Genomic DNA, 19,838 nt, shown 5'->3' with positions numbered 1-19,838 from the left:
TTCAGAATTAGTCAAGAAAGCTTTTTTGAATACCGAAGCTTATTATATTTAATTCATTAAAATGGGTTTTGGTAATCTGTTTTTAACAATTACATCTATAAATATGTTTTTAAGTGATTTTATAAATATTCATGTATACTGCTACTACTACTAATACTAGACGGTTCTGTACAGCATTGTTTACTCATAGATTGGTGATTGTAGTTTTTATACAGGATATTTACATATTTCTGTCAAGGTTTTGTGCTGGTAAAATTTGTACAAACAGCTTTGTATATAAAACCGTTGTATCTGTTTCCAGTGATGAAGTACAAGAGAAATGAGGAATTGGGAACTTTGATGAACAAGTTAAACAGGCTGAGTTTTCACTCCATTATTAAGAGGTCAATCAGAGTCACCGGTCACCTCAAAATCCTGACAGGAGGGGAATCCCAGGTAGGGAACAAACCATTTAGTTGTTCTACTTTTTGTCAGGTCTCTATACCCATGGCTTATCCTGGCTCCCATATAGTTCAGTTTTCAAACTCTTTCAGCCAAGTTGTAGAAACACAATACACTATAGGTGGTGAGGTAAGGACAACGTCACTGGCAAGGCTGGTACTACCAGGAAGTGAGACTCTGACACGGAAGCTGCAAGTTTAAGTGCTAATGCTGTGTGGTCCAGTGGTTAAAGAAAAGGGCTTGTAACCAGGAGGTCCCTGGTTCAAATCCCACCTCAGCCACTGACTCATTGTGTGGCCCTGAGCAAGTCACTTAACCTCCTTGTGCTCCGTCTTTCGGGTGAGACATAATTGTAAGTGACTCTGCAGCTGATGCATAGTTCACACACCCTAGTCTCTGTAAGTCGCCTTGGATAAAGGTGTCTGCTAAATAAACAAATAATAATAATAATGCGCACATTTAATAAAATAATAAAACAACAAACAAAACACTCAAATAAACAAACAGAAGCACGGTGGCCAAAACAAAAGGTTTAAACACAAAACAGGACATACACTTTAAATATACCTTCTTGTGGCTTACAGCTGATCTGCTGCTTGCACGTAAACAAGCAAAACTCACCTGAACACGAACTATACCCCACGAACACCAACATTAGCTAACACCACCTCTACTCTCACCTTCTCCAACATTAACCCTCTCTCACCTTTCTAACCCACTGTTTAACACCCTTTATATAACCCTGCGACTGGAGCCTAATTAATCATCACTTGTTCAATTTTTGGCTGCACATTCGTACGGCTTTTTGCAGGGAGGAATTTACCCCCTCCCTGCCAATCCAATATTCCCCACACACACCCACACACCTGTGCAGCAGTAGGGCTTTCACCCTGCCACAGGTGGTGAGATAAAGAATGACAAACAATCCACCATGGAATCTGGAAAGCTTGTATGATGCATTAAATAAAACAGGCTAAGTTAGCATATTCCTTTTAGCCACCATCAGAGATGTGGATCACACTTTCACAATTGGTTGGTATTTTGGTTGGATTGTTTTAGTTCCCCAAGTTTTGTGACTGGGGTCCGGTGTTTAAGAAATCATTTATTTTAACAGTGTTTTCCCCCCTACCCACTCACTACTAAATTAGCAAAAATAGAATTCTAGTGCATGCCCCCGAACTGAAGGTTCATAAAGGAATCAAACCCTCTGGGCAGTATTAATGCTACCCATTTAATTGCTTTTGATGTTTAATTTGATATGGAAACAAAAACCCAGGAGGCCAGTAAGTCTTGTTTAACCTGAATCTGCAGCTTCAAAACCAATGTTGTCTGTCTGTGTCTTTTCATTAAATATAATGCATGTCCTCTTTCAGGTTAAAGATGAAAAATTTGACAATGAAGAAAAAAAATTCAGGAATCTAGAAAAAGCTGTACGGCAGTTAGTGAAAAATGTCTATTGTTATTTTCAACACACACAGGTAAGAAAGGGTTAATACAAGCTTTCAAATAATTCTAGCATCCATAATGTTTAACACGTTGTATTTTATAATTGCTATATTCCTTATAAAATATTTTTCTTACTACATTTAAACTATATCATATATGTTTTAAAAAAGAAGATTCATAAATAAATGAAACAAGGTTCTTACAGTGGTTTTACAGTACTTATTAAAAGGACTTACATACCATAGAATGTTTTTCTGAGATGTTACAATGTATTCACCAAGGGTTTGGGCTTTACCATGGCTTACCCTGGTATTCTGCGGCAAACCTTCATCAAGATGACTTTATTACATTGCATGTGATGTAGTGCATGTTCCTGACAGCTTAAGTTACTCTTAATGTATCTGCTGTTTATATATACTTGAGTGCTTAAGTGATTTCTTAAGGGAGGCTTGGTGGTCTACTGGTTACAGAGAGGGGTTTGTTACCAGGCGGTTCCCAGTTCAATCCCAGCTCAGCCACTGACTCACTCTGTGTGACCCTGAGCAAATCAATGAACCTCCTGTTGTGCTGTCCTTCAGATGAGACGTAAAACAAACAAGGTCCTATTGTAAGTGACTCTGCAGTAGCAGTTGTTGAGGCATAGTTCACCCCCTAGTCTCTGTAAGTTGCTTTGGATAAAAAGCACCTGCTAAATAATTAATTAATTTCTGACACGCACATCAGTGTAGGTATTAGGGTTCATAGCGTTAGGCTAGAGAAGTGTAAAAAAAATTGAAATTTATTAACATGTTTGTTGTTAAATTTTTAGGAAATAATCTCTCTAGTTGTCCAAAATGCTGAGGAGCTTCAAATTATTCTACAGGACACGGACAAGGCTGATAGGAGCGCTCCTCCAAACAATGGTGACAATCCATACATACATTTTGTAAGTGTTTTATAAGATTTTCACATAGGAATTTACGTGCTGTCATGCAGGATCCTAATAACTGCTGGGGAATCTGTAGTGTTGCAGAATACATGGGCTGCACAACTAAACTTGCAAGAAATTGTTATTTTAATGTGGGATGCAATGGGTTTTATTTGAAAGATAAAAACCATTGAAGATAGAAATGTCATTCAATGAAACAGGTAACTGCTTTTAAAAGTAGTTGCGTATTGTATCACTTACTGTATTAGCACAAGAACATTCTGCCCTATTTTCCACTGTGCTGTAACATTAAAGTTAAAATAATACATTACAATCACATGTCCAGTCATTAGCAACCGTTTCACATTTTCCTTAATCTATCGGATGCTGCCGAGTCATCACCCAGGGGCGTAAAGTTGTCGTTAAGGCAAAAGTGTGTGTATGTCCAGTGTGAAAACACAACACGAAATAATACATTAACATCCAAAGTAGCACTATAACATTAAAACGTGCTATACAAAAAATGGTGCCTCAGTTACAAGCTCTTGCAGTGTATACAAAAAATAAATAAATAAAAAAATATCGATTGTAGCATAGGGTGACCATACGTCTCCGTTTTCCGGGGACAGTCCCCGGGTGAGGTACTGTGTCCCCGGCAAATAATGTCCCAGGAACGGTCCCTGGTTCACGAAGCTCATCCCCGAATAAACTTACTATTAATTTCTCGCATTGGTCGAATGTAATGTAAAGTTCCCAGGGTGTCCATGTTCCCAGGATGTCCATGTGTAACCCTGGCTACTTAGCTTTGGCTTGAAGGCAGCGGGAGAAGTAGGCTCTTGCATATTGCCTGTTTTGTTTAGTTGGGGGAATTTTTAAAATGTGTGCTTTTTTTTTGAAAATTTAAAGTTGTATGCAATTATTGCGGAGTGTGTGTTTGTTTCTGTAGGTTATATGCATATTTGTTTTCTATTTGTAATGAATATGTGCAATTGTTAAAATATAAGCTGTTTGTGATACACTCTGCAACACACATTTCAGTCTTGGCTACTTTGCTGTGCTCCCATAACTGAGTGTCCCCGGATTTGGGTTACAAAATATGGTCACCCGATTGTAGCATAAAAAGGCAAGCGTAATCAATCTTACTGCGGAGTCGGTATCACATGATCCGAAACCACGAACTCCACATGTTCGTTATCATAAAGGAATATAACCCTAACCTTATTTAGGGTTTTAAATAGCTACCCAGACAACCAAACTATTTTGGCCCAACACTGGCCCAGTTCCGGCTGCCAAACTGGCCCAGGTTCGGGTGCCGGTATTGGCCCGGTGTCTTTTTGCACCTCGGGCCGATGTTGGCCCGTATGTATTGGCCCAAATGCGGCAAGCGGCTTAGAGCCATATGAAGCACATTTGGCCCACTCTCGGCCCTAATCTGGCATACGCATGGTGCAACTGGCCCACTTACTGCCCAAATGCGGCAACCGGCTTGAAGCCATACGATACACATTTGGCCCGGTTTTGGAAAATTAACAATTATATTCCTAAAATTGCAGTCCTTCACTGGTAGCTGGGGTTCGAACTGGTCCACAGCTAACTTTTAAAAATACTGTTGCATAAATGAATTAGCCCTAACCATATTATAGCTATTAAATGAAATTAAACTACTGCAAATGTACTAGTAGAGACTCACTTAAAGAGAAATGAACAACTTAAAAATAATATTAAGAAATAAAAGCAGATATATCCAACTTGATATGTCATAATAAACAACAGAAACCTAAAAAATAATTTAAAAAAAGATGCGCTGAGGTTTTAAGAACACCACTACCTATGTTTTAAAGTCACCAACAATTATAGGTAGTCATTTTATTATACATCTTTAAAAATTTGAATAGCATTTATATAGTAACTTATGCTTAACTAAACACATTGTATTTTACATTTTTAAATTATTTACTTTTAGCCATATACGTAAAAAAAAGAATCGTAACTACCCAGCAAACAATTTTATGTTATCGGAATGTTACAAGAACGTTACCAAGTAACGTTAGAAAACGTTAATATGGAAAGTTCTCTATTTGTTCATAGAACGTTACTTCCTAACGTTATTTAATAACCTTCTAAGAACCTTTGTGAACAATAAATTTGAGCAAATGAAAGAAGCAACAACTATTCATTTTCATCAACATGTTCTTTATTTATGATCTTTTTATATATATATATATATATATATATATATATATATATATATATATATATTTTAAATCAATTCATCATTAGTCCACTGGCCACCTCATCTTCTGCCCTTTCCTTGGACTTGTTCAGCCTTTCCTAAAAGGAAAAACATTTCAAACATTTCAAGTTAATTCAAGTTTAATTGTAGTCACATAAGTTGTTTAGTAATATACAGATACACATTAGTTCTCAATGTACATGATGTACATATCCACTTGTTGACAGAGAACAGCTTGTTCCTATTAAATCCAGTCCATGATGTATTATGGCCCATTTGACCAAATATGGCATAATATCTTACTTGGTTACCTAAATGGAAGGAAAGTGAAGGAGGCGTCATGGCTGCATACCTGATTTTGTTTCTGTCGATGTAGTGCCAGTTTCAGAGTCTCCCCTACTTTCAACTCCACCTCTGTCCTGGTCACCTTGTGGTTCCATTTGGTTGTTTCTACAAAAAAAATAATATATATAAATATATATATATATATATATACAGTGCCTTGCGAAAGTATTCGGCCCCCTTGAACTTTGCGACCTTTTGCCACATTTCAGGCTTCAAACATAAAGATATGAAACTGTAATTTTTTGTGAAGAATCAACAACAAGTGGGACACAATCATGAAGTGGAACGAAATTTATTGGATATTTCAAACTTTTTTAACAAATAAAAAACTGAAAAATTGGGCGTGCAAAATTATTCAGCCCCTTTACTTTCAGTGCAGCAAACTCTCTCCAGAAGTTCAGTGAGGATCTCTGAATGATCCAATGTTGACCTAAATGACTAATGATGATAAATAGAATCCACCTGTGTGTAATCAAGTCTCCGTATAAATGCACCTGCACTGTGATAGTCTCAGAGGTCCGTTTAAAGCGCAGAGAGCATCATGAAGAACAAGGAACACACCAGGCAGGTCCGAGATACTGTTGTGGAGAAGTTTAAAGCCGGATTTGGATACAAAAAGATTTCCCAAGCTTTAAACATCCCAAGGAGCACTGTGCAAGCGATAATATTGAAATGGAAGGAGTATCAGACCACTGCAAATCTACCAAGACCTGGCCGTCCCTCTAAACTTTCAGCTCATACAAGGAGAAGACTGATCAGAGATGCAGCCAAGAGGCCCATGATCACTCTGGATGAACTGCAGAGATCTACAGCTGAGGTGGGAGACTCTGTCCATAGGACAACAATCAGTCGTATACTGCACAAATCTGGCCTTTATGGAAGAGTGGCAAGAAGAAAGCCATTTCTTAAAGATATCCATAAAAAGTGTCGTTTACAGTTTGCCACAAGCCACCTGGGAGACACACCAAACATGTGGAAGAAGGTGCTCTGGTCAGATGAAACCAAAATCAAACTTTTTGGCAACAATGCAAAACGTTATGTTTGGCGTAAAAGCAACACAGCTCATCACCCTGAACACACCATCCCCACTGTCAAACATGGTGGTGGCAGCATCATGGTTTGGGCCTGCTTTTCTTCAGCAGGGACAGGGAAGATGGTTAAAATTGATGGGAAGATGGATGGAGCCAAATACAGGACCATTCTGGAAGAAAACCTGATGGAGTCTGCAAAAGACCTGAGACTGGGACGGAGATTTGTCTTCCAACAAGACAATGATCCAAAACATAAAGCAAAATCTACAATGGAATGGTTCACAAATAAACATATCCAGATGTTAGAATGGCCAAGTCAAAGTCCAGACCTGAATCCAATCGAGAATCTGTGGAAAGAACTGAAAACTGCTGTTCACAAATGCTCTCCATCCAACCTCACTGAGCTCGAGCTGTTTTGCAAGGAGGAATGGGCAAAAATTTCAGTCTCTCGATGTGCAAAACTGATAGAGACATACCCCAAGCGACTTACAGCTGTAATCGCAGCAAAAGGTGGCACTACAAAGTATTAATTTAAGGGGGCTGAATAATTTTGCATGCCCAATTTTTCAGTTTTTTATTTGTTAAAAAAGTTTGAAATATCCAATAAATTTCGTTCCACTTCATGATTGTGTCCCACTTCTTGTTGTTTCTTCACAAAAAAATACAGTTTCATATCTTTATGTTTGAAGCCTGAAATGTGGCAAAAGGTCGCAAAGTTCAAGGGGGCCGAATATTTTCGCAAGGCACTGTATATAATACATTTATGTGAATTAGTATTATTTTGGCTTATGAAGTGTCCTGTCACTAAACATTACGCAAAACAATAAAATAATATGCACTCTATTGCCATGCTTCACATCTGTGAGACTTTGTAACCACTTTACTGGCTTTGCTATAATTTACCATTAAGCAATACAAAAAAAATCCTTAGATTACCACAATTAAGACATTATCAGTCTCCTTACAAAGGTTACAACAGCTTGAAGCCATTATGCCAAGGCCACCACTTGTGTAATCAATTTCCCTACAACTTGGTTTACACCACCCATCAGAGGCAGCTCATAAGGGAAGGCAGAAGAGAATTTAAAAGGATTTCCGTTTATTCTTCCCTGTAAACACCTCTTAACACGAGAGATAACAATTAAAACAACGCAGAAGCTGTGGAAATGCGTTAATCGCAAGATTACATTCCTGTCCCCTTGTTTTTCAATCTAACATTATTTCAATACTATGATGGGTGAGAAGAAAAGCGTCTTCCAACAGTCTGAAATCAGACAGCAACTCCACAGTACATTGTTACAGGTTCATTTATTTGCTATTTGTTTACATGTATTATTTTATTCTGTGGAATAAACAATTTTTGTCTCAATATTGAAATATGGAGATTCAGTTCCTACAGCCACAGAACAGCCGTGCACAAATCAGCCCGGTTAGCATCAATCACGTTTAGGGGAAATGTGACAGCCTTCCTTGTGATGAGTTAAGTTTCTGATTGTCAGAATACACTTTTTTTCCCCCGAACCATCATTGCTACTGAAACAACGTGTAGATTGGGAAAGCAGGGGATGTAGTCTTGCAATTAACACATTTGTACGGCGTCTGCAGTGGTTTAATTGTTATCTTTCCTGTTAAGATGTGTTTAAAGGGGAGAATAAATGGAATTCCCCTTAAAATCGCTTCTGCCTCAGTTTACGTAACCCAGAGGTGTTTAGCATCAGATTTAGAATCACTGGTTACCTTTAATGGAACCTCAGCTTTCCATTTCTGGCCTTCATGTTGTAGCGCGACATAAGCTTGTTTGTAAACAGCTTGTGTATAATTTTCGGTACTGTGTCTCCCAGGTCAGTCCCTCCAATGGAACTCAGGTACAGGATCTAAGGAATAGTCCATATTAAAAACTGATGTAGTTACAAACTATTTAGATAATGGTAGCAGAAAATGCCATATATATATATATATATATATATATATATATACAGTGCCTTGCAAAAGTATTCAGACCCCTGACCAATTCTCTCATATTACTGAATTACAAATGGTACATTGAAATTTCGTTCTGTTTGATATTTTATTTTAAAACACGGAAACTCAAAATCAATTATTGTAAGATGACATTGGTTTTATGTTGGGAAATATTTTTAAGAAAAATAAAAAACTGAAATATCTTGCTTGCATAAGTATTCAACCCCCACACATTAATATTTGGTAGAGCCACCTTTCACTGCAATAACAGCTTTAAGTCTTTTGGGGTAAGTATGTACCAGCTTTGCACACAGATTTTGGACCAATCCTCTGGCAGATTTGCTCCAGGTTGTTCAGTTTGGTTGGACGACGCTTGTGGACCGCAATTTTCAAATAGTGCCACAGATTCTCAATGGGATTGAGATCAGGACTTTGACTGGGCACTGTAGGACATTCACCTTTTTGTTCTTGAGCCACTCCAATGTTGCTTTGGCCTTGTGCTTGGGATCATGGTCCTGCTGAAAGGTGAATTTCCCCCCAAGCTTCAGTTTTTTAGTGGACTGAAGCAGGTTCTCTTGCAGTATTTCCCTGTATTTTGCTCCATCCATTCTTCCTTCAATTTTAACAAGATGCCCAGTCCCTGCTGATAAGACGCATCCCCACAGCATGATGCTGCCACCACCATACTTCACTGTAGGGATGGTGTGTCTTGAGGCATGGGCAGTGTTAGGTTTGCACCACACATAACGCTTTGAGTTTTGGCCAAAAAGCTCTATCTTGGTCTCATGTGACCACAAAACCTTTTCCCACATCGCAGCTGGGTCACTCATGCTTTCTGGCAAACTCCAGACGTGCTTTCAGATGGTACTTTTTGAGTAACGGCTTCTTTCTTGCCACCCTCCCATACAGGCCAGTGTTATGCAGAGCTCTTGATATGGTTGACTGGTGCACCATTACTCCACTCCCAGCCACTGAACTCTGTAGCTCCTTCACAGTGATTGTTGGCCTCTCTGTGGCTTCTCTCACAAGTCTCCGTCTTGTTTGAGCGCTGAGTTTTGAGGGACGGCCTTTTCTTGGCAGTGCCTGGGTGGTGTGATGCAGCTTCCACTTCCTGATCATTAATCCAACTGTGCTCACTGGGATATCCAAACACTTGGATATTATTTTGCACCCTTTCCCTAATCTATGCATTTGTATTACTTTGTCTCTAACTTCTGTAGAATGCTCTTTGGTCTTCATTTTCCTTCAGATTCACAGCCTGACCAATGATCCTTCAACAGTGGGGTTTTTATCCAGAAAATGTGACAGCAACTTTAATGGTTCACAGGTGGAGGCCAATGGTAAGGTAATTGTGTCCTTGTTAGGGCAATTTCTTTCATCGGTGCAAACTGGGAGCTTCCACAGCACAGGGGTTGAATACTTATGCAAGCAAGATATTTCAGTTTTTTATTTTTCTTAAAAATATTTCCCAACATAAAACCAATGTCACCTTACAATAATTGATTTTGAGTTTCAGTGTTTTAAAATAAAATATCAAACAGAACGAAATTTCAATGTACCATTTGTAATTCAGTAATATGAGAGAATTGGTCAGGGGTCTGAATACTTTTGCAAGGCACTGTGTATATATATATATATATATATATATATATATATATATATATATATTGCAGATTTCAACTATGTACAATGTTACACATACCATTAAATCTACCAAAAATTAATCATTATCCCCACTTGATATAAGTTAGTCCTAATAGTGAAAACTTCATACCATTTTTTTCCTCAAGTCAGCATCTTTATCGAGATGGGTGCACATATTTTCCATTTCTTCTATGGTCTGCCAGGGTCGAGGAAACACATCGTCAATGTCCTCCACACTGCTGCCAAGGGAAGAAACCACCCTCTGCAATAGGACCAAGCCTTCCTGCTTCTTCTCAAGAATGCTGTCAAGCTTCATGAGGACACTCCTCTGAAAATCTATTAGAACAGACATTTATAGCAATTAGGTGATGATAATTCAGAGATGCAATGCAGTAATGTTCTGCAGTGATGAACTTTCTTTTTGCAGACATTTTATTGCATCTGTTGATTTAACCAAAACAACTAACAAGACTTTTTTAAAGCAAAGACCATGTAAGATCATGCAACAATCATATGAGCTATAATGGGTGTACAAAAATCAACAGAATTGCTAGAAACAATTTAAATCTCTGGTTCCAAACAAAATACCAATTACTACAGAAAACAGTTGGAGCATTTGGAAATTAAATTAAACAAAGATTTTAAAGATAGAAAGATGAATGATCAACTTACTCAGTCGGAGGTCTTCTGGTGGCATTCTCTGTAGAGATGGAAGGGTTTGCTGTTACAGAAACGTAAGAGACAGTAAAAGTAGTAAATAAACAAGCATATGGATTGGTTGTTAAAATCAAAATGCTATTGTTTGAATAAAATAAGGTAATAAAATGAAAACATACTGCAATGAGAGAACGGCACGGGTCTTCCCCTGCAACTTGACCTTGTAGGGGTCCTCTCATCCCAACTGCGAATTGATCTTGACCTTTCATCTGGTCTGCAAGGTGATCTTGGCGTATCTGATCTGCCAGACCTCACAACCGATCTCTCGGATGACCTAGACCTGAAATTGTTATAGTCGCGCTGGGTTACAGTGTTGTTCTGGGGGTCATAGCCTCTAAAGAGCGCGAAAGACGGTTAGCTGGCCGGGTGGGCTGGCTTAAAATGATAAATATGGGGGGACTGTAGCTGCCAGGGGCAGTGCAGTCAAATTGCTGAGTGAATACAACTGTCTGAAAACCCCAACAAGAAAGCATGTTGGTGATAGAGTGCTGTCAGATGTATTATTTTGGCGTAGACTACGGCCAGCAGTATTGGAATAATAAACCAAGTTACCGTCTTTTCCCGAGTTCGCAATCATGGTACAATCCAGCTTTGTGACGTGTGACTGTCGGCTGTGCCGATCCAACAAATACACCGCATTTAAAGCACACAGTTTTCTAAAAGCTGCTGTTATGCATTATCTGAAAAACGTCACTCAAAATAACCTTTCGCATCCAAGACCAGTTTTTAGTAATGTTGCAGGAACATTATAAGAACATTATCTGCTAACTTTTTTTTTCCAAGATTACGTTTCCACTCTTCATCATTCAACTCTAATTAATTGCAAATCAACATTATAATGACAATGAAACACATTTCTGTTGGCAAGGTGAATATACTAATAACGTTGGCCGAAGGTTTGCAGAACGTTCTGTAATAACCTAACCAAAAGACAACCTACAAGTAACATTACGGTTATGTTACCTGTTTGCTGGGTAACTGCTGCTAAGAACTGAAAACGTTGTTGTAATTACATGCAATACTTATCCTACATAAATAAACAACCACAACAATGTATTTATTTATTCGTAATATATTTTCTTTTAGTGTTTATTATGTGCTCTGTTTGTTTTTGTCAGTGTTCTCTGTTTTGGTTATGTTCTGGTATTTGTTAGCCACATACACTACAGGGTTGGTGCTTATGGGGAGCCACAACACCACTGGCCTTTCAAAACCTCGAAAATACGTATATAACTGATACCACAAAACACAAAATTCTGCCAAATGTACCATTTTTGGTATGTATTATGTTGATTAAAATAATAATAAAAAAGCAATATTTATAAAAATATATAAATATAGGCAGGTAAGTAAAATCTCTATCCACCATTAGGAAACTATTCCCATATTTGGGGGGCTTAATTCTGCCTCGTCCCCGATGCCAGTATTGAGTTTCATAATAACATGAGAACCATATAGCAGTATCTTTTTCAAGGTAACTAACTTTTTTTCTGCAGGTATTTTATCTTATAGTAAACATAATATAGGTCAAATGATAAATGTGATAGAAAAGTATACCATAAGCGTGTATGTTTTTTTGTTTTTTTTATAATAAAGTCGATGTTGAAAAATCCCTTACACTGACAACCTTGACAAAAAATAAATCAATAAATAAAAATAATAATAATAATAAAATATTTGTACTTGGCATGTATAGTTACACTTATCGTTTAGTTTTCAAATGATATAGCCTAGCTATACAGTCGATTAAATTAAATAACCTTACCTTGTTAAAAGGGCTGCTTCAAATGAAGTAAAAAAATAAATAACTATAACTAACTCTCGCTATATACAATTATTTATTATTTATATACAATTATTTGTCAAATTTATCAATTTATCTAATGTTTTCTTCCCTTCGTTCAACCGTCTCCAACTTCTGTGACTCAGCTCGAGCAGTTTCTTGGTTTAAACTCGCTCAGTCTGCTTGTGCGCGGGAATATTTTTTAAATCGAACACTCGTACATTTCTTACTGGTTTTTTTTTTTTTTTTTTTTTATGTAGGTCAGTTTTCTACTTCATTTCTTATTTTTTATACAGCGCCCATAAAGACACTTCACAAATGTAACAAAACAGCAAATTGTGTTGAGTAATAAATAATAAAATAAACACTTAATGCAATAACAGGAAATTCTAAGGGATAAAGATCTGATTGTTTTATTATTATAAAACTATTATAATATTCACTGTTACTACAGGTTCACATACTGAACACAAAAATATGATTGATTTTTATTTTTAGCTAATCCTAGTAAATGTATGTACATATAAAAAATAATATTTTTTCCGACATTGGGCCAGCACTGGGCCGGTGTTGTAGTTTTATCTCCTTCTAAATACGATGGTCAGTGACATCGTGCCAGAACTGGCCCAACTGCTACTTGCCGCTGCGACTGCGAGCCGACTGTGCCGCTATGCAGCCGGATCCGGCCCGGCATCGTATGGCTGTGTGGGTACAGTACTGTATATCCAGCCAGTGGCACTGGAACCATTTTTAAAGTGGGGGTGCTAATAGCCATTGAACAAAACTGTAACCCCTATGATGGAAGCCATGCAAAGCTGAACCCCCAGCACCCCTAGATCCAGTATCTCTTTGACACTGCATGCTGGTAGCACAGGCAGACCAGTATCACAAACTAGAAAGGCTATTTAATTGAACACAGCAAACCACTAACTTTGTATTAGGTGTGTTCGTTTATGGAACTTTTCCATGCTTGTCTCAGTACTGGCCAGGTTTAGACAATTTGGACTGTATTTCTTCCATAGTTCTGTAAATGTAGATAACCTTGACATATGCCATTGAATCTTTGTTGAGCTTTAAAAATATTAGTGTCTTCTTATAAAAGAAATATCGTGTTGAAAATGCTCCTTCAGCATATTTAAGGGACATGCAATATGAAAATCAATGTACCCAGATTCTGCCAAGTCAACGCCCCGGTTTGAACAATCACCCCACCACAACTTTTAGCTGAAAGTCAAATTTTCACCATTAATTTCCGGTTTTTAATAACCATGCGCAAATAATAATACCCACTTTATTTTTTAAGTGTAAAATGTGTGTGCATATATATATATATATATATATATATATATATATATATATATATATATATATATATATATATATATATATATAATTTTTTATTTCTTCACATTACTGTGATCTCGGGCTGTACAGACACTGCGGTATGTCAAATTCGCGCCACAAAGACGTTTCTCATTAGTCAGTTTCCCAAGTTACTCTACTCTGGTTTACAGTGCAGCACTAACATGAAACGGAGAAAAAAACAACCAATTACACATTTCTTTCTAAAGAAGCCAACAGCCAACTCTTGGTAAGTATCAATGTTAAGTGAATTTATCTATTGATGTTTTTACCCTGCGCAATGTGATGTTTACCTGCACTACGTTTTGATAAATCTTTTTTTTTTCCTTCATGTAGAATGTTTTAACGCCAGCACAGCAAAAATCCAAGTACCTGTTTTTATGATGACATTAAATGTGTGGCTAAACCGGGATAGCTGGCTGTAATGTTTTTTTTTTTTTTTCTCTCGTCACTTTAACTGGAAGAGTCAGCTCGTCCAAGTATCACCCAACCTGCCATAGCATAGCGTTTTATTATAGCATAGTGGCTGTGTATTACTATTTGCATATAGCGACCCGGCCTGTGCGCTAGGCAGCACCGGGACCTCAGCGACCGGTTTCCCCCGCCTGAAGTACTGTACTGCTTCCTATCGTCGATTTATATTGACAAAAGTATATTAGAATTGAGTGAGTGAACGTTCAAAGGAGATCTAGCGTTCAGAGGTGGGAACATCACATTATTATTATTATTATTATTATTATTATTATTATTATTATTATTATTATTATTATTATTGGTGAATACCTTGTCAAAGTACTATAGAGTTATACAAATATTGTACACGAACAGCCATTATATCATGGCTTAAACCCAGCCGTCAGTGTCCAGAGCTCTAACGACGGATTAACCGTTTGTGGGCCTGGCGCCAAACAGATTTGTAGGCCCCCATTTGTGGAACCATTGTAAAAGACAAGGGATCGACACAGAAGTTGTCTTTGACACATCACGTTTTTGAGCGCCGCTTACATTTTTTTTTCATCATTTTCTTAGTCACTTGTTCCTTGATGTTTACTCTCCCGCTCTGAAACAGTGCATGCACAGGCAATACACCGGTGTAGTAGTACACTCAAAACACACAACTAGTCACTTTCAAAACACTCTCAAGCTCAAAACACGTTGCTTTTTACATGGTATTACATTTGTATTTACCCCAAACATTTTCTAGCTAAAGCGAACTGAATTAACTAACATAACAATGTACTAATAGAAGCTGTAACCGTACAAATGTACTGTATATCAAAATACGGAGTTGAAATACAAAGCAATCAAAAAATAAAAATTACCAAAATTAACCGTACACATTAAAGAAAAAAAAATAAAATCAGTACTACATACAGAAACACACACACACAGAGGAAATACAGTAAATTGGAATCTATGGCTAATGGATGCATTCTTTGAAGCATACTGGTTTGAGTTCCTTTGCTTCAAAAACAACAATCATTCTCGAGGGATTACACATTTTTTTCGCTATACAACATGTTTTGAATATTTTATCTTGTTTAATACAACTTTTTTAATGAACAAAAAAAAAGTTTAATTAATATTATAACAAATAGTAACTGATGTACTTACTGATAGAATGTGTCTATTTTGTGGCTCACCTTTGTCGTTTTTTTGTGTACCCACCAGTCACAGTGTCAGCACCAGTCACAGTGTCAGCACCAGTCAGTGTCAGCACCAGTCACAGCAGTGTCAGCACCAGTCCCAGTGTCAGCACCAGTCCCAGCAGTGTCAGCACCAGTCTCAGCAGTGTCAGCACCAGTCCCAGAGCAGTGTCAGCACCAGTCTCAGCAGTGTCAGCACCAGTCCCAGAGCAGTGTCAAAACCAGTCCCAGCAGTGTCAGCACCAGTCACAGTGTCAGCACCAGTCCCAGCAGTGTCAGCACCAGTGTCAGCAGTGCTAGCACCAGTCTTACCAATCAGCAGCAGTTACCAGTCCCAGCAGTGTAAGGCAACTTAAGTAGCATTGAACCAAATGCATGTCAATAAAGGTATGAACTCATCTACTTATTAATATTGATGTTATATTCTTGTCCTTTTAAAATAACATATTTCTGACAGTGTCAATATGGTCATTTTAGGTTGCTGTGTTTTTGCTGGGAGACAATTAGTTTTAATCTTTGAAATAACGTGGGTCATCAAATTTTAACATTAACATCATCATCCATGGGACATAATATTGCTTTGCAGTTTGCATGAACAGTCTCCAGGCTTTATAAGATGATAACTTTTACCTTTGTAACATGAACAGGATCTGCAAGAGGTTTGTTCAACTTTTTTTTTTTTTTGCCTCAGTAAAAATCTAACCCCAGCTACGCCCCTGTTTAGGGCTAGGTTCAAATAAGAGAACAAAGAGAACACAACTTAATAAGGGAAACTGGCAAATTTGCCAGAAAGGTTTTTTTAGAAGGAGACAGCAATGACTTTTAAAGCTGAACAAAGATTCAGTGGCATCTGTGAAGGGTATCTACTGTACTGTACACAGCAGACTGACATAGTTGTGATAATATCATATAGAAAGCCAGAACATCTTCAGAAAAGGGACTGCTACTTATACTTTGCAGTTTAGAAAATATCATTTCAGTTTTAAATCACTTTCCCTCCCCTCCCTTCACTCTCATCTTTGTTTATATCCTTACCTCCTTGCTTAATCAAAAGTTCTTACAGTGTTTTACCTACACACGATAAGAACAACAATGAATATTAAACAGAAGGTGAGGGTGGAATTTTAGAAGGGCCTTGCTCACAAAAAATGTTCTATGGGTCCAGTTTGTATGTTTATGTATGCAAAGGCAAAGCCTAATTTCCAGAGAGGAATCAAACAATTGTAACAATATTAAACTAACAAGAAAAAGCTTTGGTGCTGTGAAAAGTTTCTTGCTATATTTTATTTAAACAATGTGCAATAACTGGCTTCAAAATAGGGCCCTATGATTTTGTTTTGTTCTATGTTGTTGTAAAATACTAGTTTAAAATTATTTTTTAATGCTGTTTGCAGAAAGAGAAGTTGGAAAGAATGGTTCTGATACCTCTGTCTACATTGCAATCCATGTTACCGGCACCTCAGAAGCTCATTCAGAAACGCTATGATAAACTGCTTGACTATGACAGCCGCCTGGAGAGGTCCTCACCAGATGAGCTGGAGATGGCACGCAGAGACTATGAGGCACTCAACGCTCAGCTGGTAGAGGAGCTCCAGGTGTTTAACCCTGCAGCTAAGAAAATATTAACAAACTGTATTTACTGCTTTGTTGCTCTCCTTCGGGACCTGATGGATTCTGCATCTCGTCAATCTCCATCAATACAATATTTGCCTGTAAGTATCTATGATCAGTGAGTGAAGACACCTAGAACACTTGTATAGCTGTAGAATGCATTGGTACTTTTGGAGTGAAATACAAAATGGAATGCAGCAAGAGTTAAACAACAACTTAGTTTTCCATAAAGCCTTAAAGACCAAACTCAACCCAAAGTGCTTTACATTTATAAAGCATTTTTAAAAATAGTAATAAAAAAAAATGCAGTCCAAAAAGTCTAACTTGGCCAATGAATCAGAATACTGAGATAAACATTGAAAAGTAAACTGGACACACCTAATTCATATGAGTGGTTTGCTGTTTTCAATTAAATATCCTTTCTAGGTTGTGATACTAGGCTGCCTATGCTACCAGCCTGCAGTGTTAAAAGGGTTAAACTCCTTAAGAGGTACTGGATATACAGTACTGTAGCTGTCTCATACACAAAATAAGGTTAGGTTCAAATAAGAGAACCATTTAGAGTTACTACTGTAGATTTTGAGAGCCAGGTAACAGCTTGCAGTCACTTCTAACTACATTTGACTTATCTGCTCAGTTTATCAACAAAACTGTTGTCTCTTTCATTTTCAAGGCACCTTTGTCTAACATCCATGAAGTGCAAAACAGTGTCATGGAAGAACTTAGTAACCTGATCTTTGTGAAGGAGAATACTCCAAAGTTAATTGAACGAAAAATAAGTTTTGATAAACCTAAAAAAGTTGTGGTAAGTAGGTTTGGATGCATGTATGCATGTAATTATGTTTACAGTAATATTTTACTGTACAACAAAAGGACATCAATATTAAACATCATACATAATTTAAGATATTAAGAAAGCAAAGATAAATCCATCAGAATACCTTGTCATATGGGCAAACATGTAAGTATACAGTTTTCCATGCATCTATTTATATACACTATGTTTCAGAAGTTTTGAACTACAGGGTAAAAAGAAAATTGCAGCTTTAATCACAAACAGTTCACAAATGCTCAATCCTATCTTTATGTCATGTCAGTCATTTGCAAAATGATGCACGGTGTAGAAAGCTGAACGGTGATTAGGTGCATTTTCCAACTGATGAGTTGACATTCCAGATAGTTACAAAACAATAAACACCACTGCTGTTTAGATAAATAAAAGATGACTCTCTATACAGGTAATGAAAACCAAACTGTGTTTGTACTTCTGTTTCTAAAAATATGTACTGTAAATGTAAATTAGGGTCCTACTTTAACGATTTCTGTAACAGAGGCATTTACATTTCTAACTGAATAGACCCCTGTAGAAGCTGCTTAGCACTTAGCACCACACATCTAATGATTTGTCCCTCATAGTAACAGTCCTCATTTCTGACCTTCCTGTTTTAATGAGCTGTGTCGTTTGTGTTTTTAAGCCTGAGATTCCACGGCAGTCAGAAGCCCATCGGTCCAAGCTGTTATCAAGCCACTCTCCAGACAAAATCTACCAGCTGAAGCGCAACTGCAACGCCACTCAGGAGCAGGACTTGAGTCTGTTTGAGGGGGAGCTGGTGGCTGTGGTGGAACAGCATGACTCCTTTGGGAGTACAAGCAGGTGGCTCGTCGACACTGGCAGTGAGTATTACTGCTGATTCTTCTTATCTCAGCATACCTGTGACCCATTAACATTCTCACTTTCATGCTTAGCTATGCTTTTTTCATGGCATATTGCAGTGCACTTTTTCATGTCTCTGACATGTGCAAATGGATTCTTTTAGACATTAGGTTTTTGCTCACAGTATGTAGCAGTCAGAGGAATATGAATAGGAATCCTAGGACATAATACAGTAAAGCTGAATCACTTTAAGGCCTCCAAAGCAACCAAAAAGTATAATAATAATAATAATAATAATAATAATAATAATAATAATAATAATAATAATATCTTTATATAGCGCCTTCATAGTGGACCGCCATCACAAAGCACTTTACAGAGGTAGGCTGTGAGCTGTGCGTTATATGGAGAGCCACTTACAATAGGACATTGATTTAACATCTCATCCACAGGATGGAGCACAAGGAGGTTATGTGACTTGCTCAGGGTCACACAGTGAGTCAGTCAGTGGCAGGGGTGGGATATGAACCAGTGACCTTCTGGTTACAAGCCCTGGACTTTAACCACTGGAGCACACTGTCTCACGCACATGAAAATACTGTTAAGAAGTGAAATCTTATCAGAATACAAAATGTCGCTAAAACAAAGAAGCAAGGATATTTTTGGAACAGTAGCTAAAATGCAAAGTCCTTAAAGGCCCATACCTCACAGAGCAGCCACACTCTGAAATGGAATAGGTTGTTTGTGAGAGACACAGTCTATAATTATGCTTAAAGTAGTTGCAGCTAACAAAATACATTCATAAATCTTACCTGCAATTCAATTCTCAAAGAAACATTGTATCACAAACATGTATTTTCCTTTTAAAACATGGCATCTGGTATTACAATAGGTAAAATAAAGTTTTCAGTGTGCTTGTTTCAGCAGTCTTCTGGGTCAAGCATCTTACTGGCTGTCAGTCAGCCTTAAAGGGCTGGTAACAATTTCATTCTCCAGGTGAAATAACCGTTTAAGTGCAAGACCATCAGAAAGCAGAAACATACATTTCTTTAAAAA

The 19,838-nt window shown here is 37.6% G+C and overlaps 1 protein-coding gene across 2 annotated transcripts in view; it reads left to right on the top strand.

The window, feature by feature from the left end:
- Positions 1-19,838, top strand: part of LOC117421077 (rho guanine nucleotide exchange factor 38-like) — a 46,222-nt gene that overhangs the window by 22,906 nt on the left and 3,478 nt on the right. For both annotated transcript variants that reach the window (XM_059029581.1, XM_034034989.3), the window contains exons 7-12: positions 302-435; positions 1,815-1,919; positions 2,696-2,812; positions 16,912-17,229; positions 17,802-17,933; positions 18,604-18,802. In XM_059029581.1, the coding sequence (XP_058885564.1) occupies positions 302-435; positions 1,815-1,919; positions 2,696-2,812; positions 16,912-17,229; positions 17,802-17,933; positions 18,604-18,802 (1,005 nt within the window). The remainder of the gene's footprint in view (positions 1-301; positions 436-1,814; positions 1,920-2,695; positions 2,813-16,911; positions 17,230-17,801; positions 17,934-18,603; positions 18,803-19,838) is intronic.

This window comes from Acipenser ruthenus, chromosome 1 (assembly GCF_902713425.1).
Source record: "Acipenser ruthenus chromosome 1, fAciRut3.2 maternal haplotype, whole genome shotgun sequence".
NCBI lineage: Eukaryota > Metazoa > Chordata > Actinopteri > Acipenseriformes > Acipenseridae > Acipenser > Acipenser ruthenus.
The sequence above is the reverse complement of the archived record's forward strand: the minus strand, read 5'-3'. Positions and strand labels throughout refer to the sequence as shown.